A 2537-nucleotide genomic window follows, 5' to 3' on the forward strand; every position below is an offset into this window, starting at 1 on the left:
TTTCGCATGAAAATGGAATAGAATTTACTCTAATGTTCACCTTTAGATTGTGAAAATATTAACAGATGTGCTCTGTTTGCACATTTGAGACCCATATCTTAAAATAACCAGCACCTAGCGATCCGGTTTATAGCTATGGCTTACCCCCAGCTTAACACCTTTGAAAACTGACAATGCTACATGTCTTGTATTTTTAAAAACTAATTCGAATTGGGAGATAAACTATTTATGGGGCCATTGTGGCAAATGATTTAAAGAGCTTTTCTTTTTTGCCTCAAAAAAAATACTATTATCCTTTATTATTCTTTCTTTTTAAAAAATATATTTGTATTGGTTTCAGAGAGGAAGGGAGAGGGAGAGAGAGATAGAAACATCAGTGATGAGAGAGAATCATGGATCGGCTGCCTCCTGCACGCCCCCCACTGGGGATCGAGCCCTCAACCCAGGCATGTGCCCTTGGCTGGAATCGAACCTGGGACCCTTCAGCCCACAGGCCAACGCTCCACTGAGCCAAGCCGACTAGGGCTACTATTCTTTCTATAAACAAAGAAGAAAAACATTGTAACTTGGGGCTTTACAATGAACTTGGTGATCAGTGCATCTTGTAACCCGAGCCTTTTGAGTCTCCTATCATTTCCTTTGCTGCTAGTGGAGTGGAAAGTGCGGCGGTGTGTTCATAACCATTTGGATCCTTAACCCTGGGTATGTTTTCCTGCCATTACACCAAAACCACAAGACATTCTACGTTAAAAACACTGGAAATATCTGCCTAACAATGCATTTTGGAGGAAGTGGGGAGGAAAAAAAGGGTAGTTGGCTTATCCCACCGTGTACATGCCAAGACACATAGAACATAGCGATTATTGATTTTTCTGCCATGTCTCCTTTGACCTGATCTCCATATAAAGTCTTAAAATAAAATCGTAGTTCTCACATGTGAACAGGGGTGACTAGAGGTGCTGGTTGCTTTTGTAAGGGATGGTATATCATTTCCCAGAAACGTAATGACTAGGATGGTCCCACCCTAACGTGAATCTGAACATTCACCTGAGTTTTCCTAACAAGGGAATGATTTTCAGTGCTTCCTGTTTCAGTAAGTATTCTACCGAAAATGTCACAGGAGATCAGAAAGGTTGATCTGTCTTTTGGAACATTCCTTTACAACTCCGTCAGGAAGAATAACATCATTTTCTAAGCTCTGTGAATTTCCTGGACTGGTGTAATTAAAGCTGTTTTATCATTTGAAATTTCCAAGAGCCCCGTATTTAAAACTCAAGAGAAAATGGTTGGCTGCTGGTTTTTCACGTCGGGTCCCGTCTCGCTGAGTGCCAAAATCGAAAGGAAGGGATACTGTAACGGTAAGCACGATGTTTTGAAAGTTCAAATGGCAAATGCATTCATTTTATTCGCTAATTTAAGTGATTTTAAATAGTGTGTTTTGTCATTTCTCAAGTATATACTACTTTAAAACATGAATAATAAATGTTGCTGTTTTTAATGTAAATAATTGATATGTAGCCCGGCCGGTGTGGCTCAGTGATTGAGCGTCGACCTATGAACCAGGAGGTCACGGTTCTATTCCCGGTCAAGGTCACATGCCCGGGTTGCGGGCTCGATCCCCAGAGTGGGCCGTGCAGGAGGCAGCAGCTCCATGATTCTCTCTCATCATTGACGTTTCTATCTCATTGATGTTTCCATCTCTCTTTCTCCCTCTCCCTTCTTCTCTGAAGTCAATAAAAATATATATTTTTTAAAAGTAAATAACTGATACTTAAATATTTTTGAGTGGACAAGTAGATGCCAATAAAACGCCAGGTATTCCTGACGTCAGGCCCGCGACTCTTACGCCTGGGAAAGTGGGTAAAGACTGGCGTCTTTTTTTTTTTTTTAATATATTTTATTGATTTTTTACAGAGAGGAAGGGAGAGAGATAGAGAGCTAGAAACATCGATGAGAGAGAAACATCGATCAGCTGCCTCCTGCACACCTCCTACTGGGGATGTGCCCGCAACCAAGGTACATGCCCTTGACCGGATCGAACCTGGGACCCTTCAGTCCGCAGGCCGACGCTCTATCCGCTGAGCCAAACTGGTTTTGGCTGGCGTCTTGTTTTCGTGTAAAGAATGTCCACAGCAGTGTTGCTCAGAGGAGAGCTCTTGTACGAAAGCGCTGCTAGGCATTCTGATTCCGCTGGGAATACAAACACTCGGGGCTGGAATGCAGAACACCGGCCAGCTTAACAGTCCGCTGATATCAGAGCTCCCATGTGAAGGGCCCCATTCCGTTCCGGGGATCTGGCCCTCCACCCCGGGGTCCCGCTTATCAGAAATGAGGGGGGATGGTAGGTAGGATGGTGGGCGTACTTGTGCATGTAAAACTTGCCCACCATGCATTGTTTTATACGTGCCTGACCATCCAGTCCTTAAAAACCAAGGCTCAGTTCTTGGGGGGTGGGGGAGCAGAGATTTAATTGGGGGGCACTGAGCTTGTTAGTGATCTTTTGTACTTAATATGACATTCAATCATTAACTTGTGTG

General features: G+C 43.4%; 1 protein-coding gene across 1 annotated transcript in view; it reads left to right on the forward strand.

The window, feature by feature from the left end:
* Nucleotides 1-2537, forward strand: part of ARRDC4 (arrestin domain containing 4) — a gene marked incomplete at its 5' end in the record, with an annotated part of 13815 nt that overhangs the window by 1473 nt on the left and 9805 nt on the right. Inside the window, one exon of the mRNA XM_015568573.1 lies at nt 1256-1358. Coding sequence (XP_015424059.1) covers nt 1256-1358 — 103 coding nt within the window. The remainder of the gene's footprint in view (nt 1-1255; nt 1359-2537) is intronic.

This window comes from Myotis davidii, unplaced genomic scaffold (genome assembly GCF_000327345.1).
Source record: "Myotis davidii unplaced genomic scaffold, ASM32734v1 scaffold904, whole genome shotgun sequence".
Lineage (NCBI taxonomy): Eukaryota > Metazoa > Chordata > Mammalia > Chiroptera > Vespertilionidae > Myotis > Myotis davidii.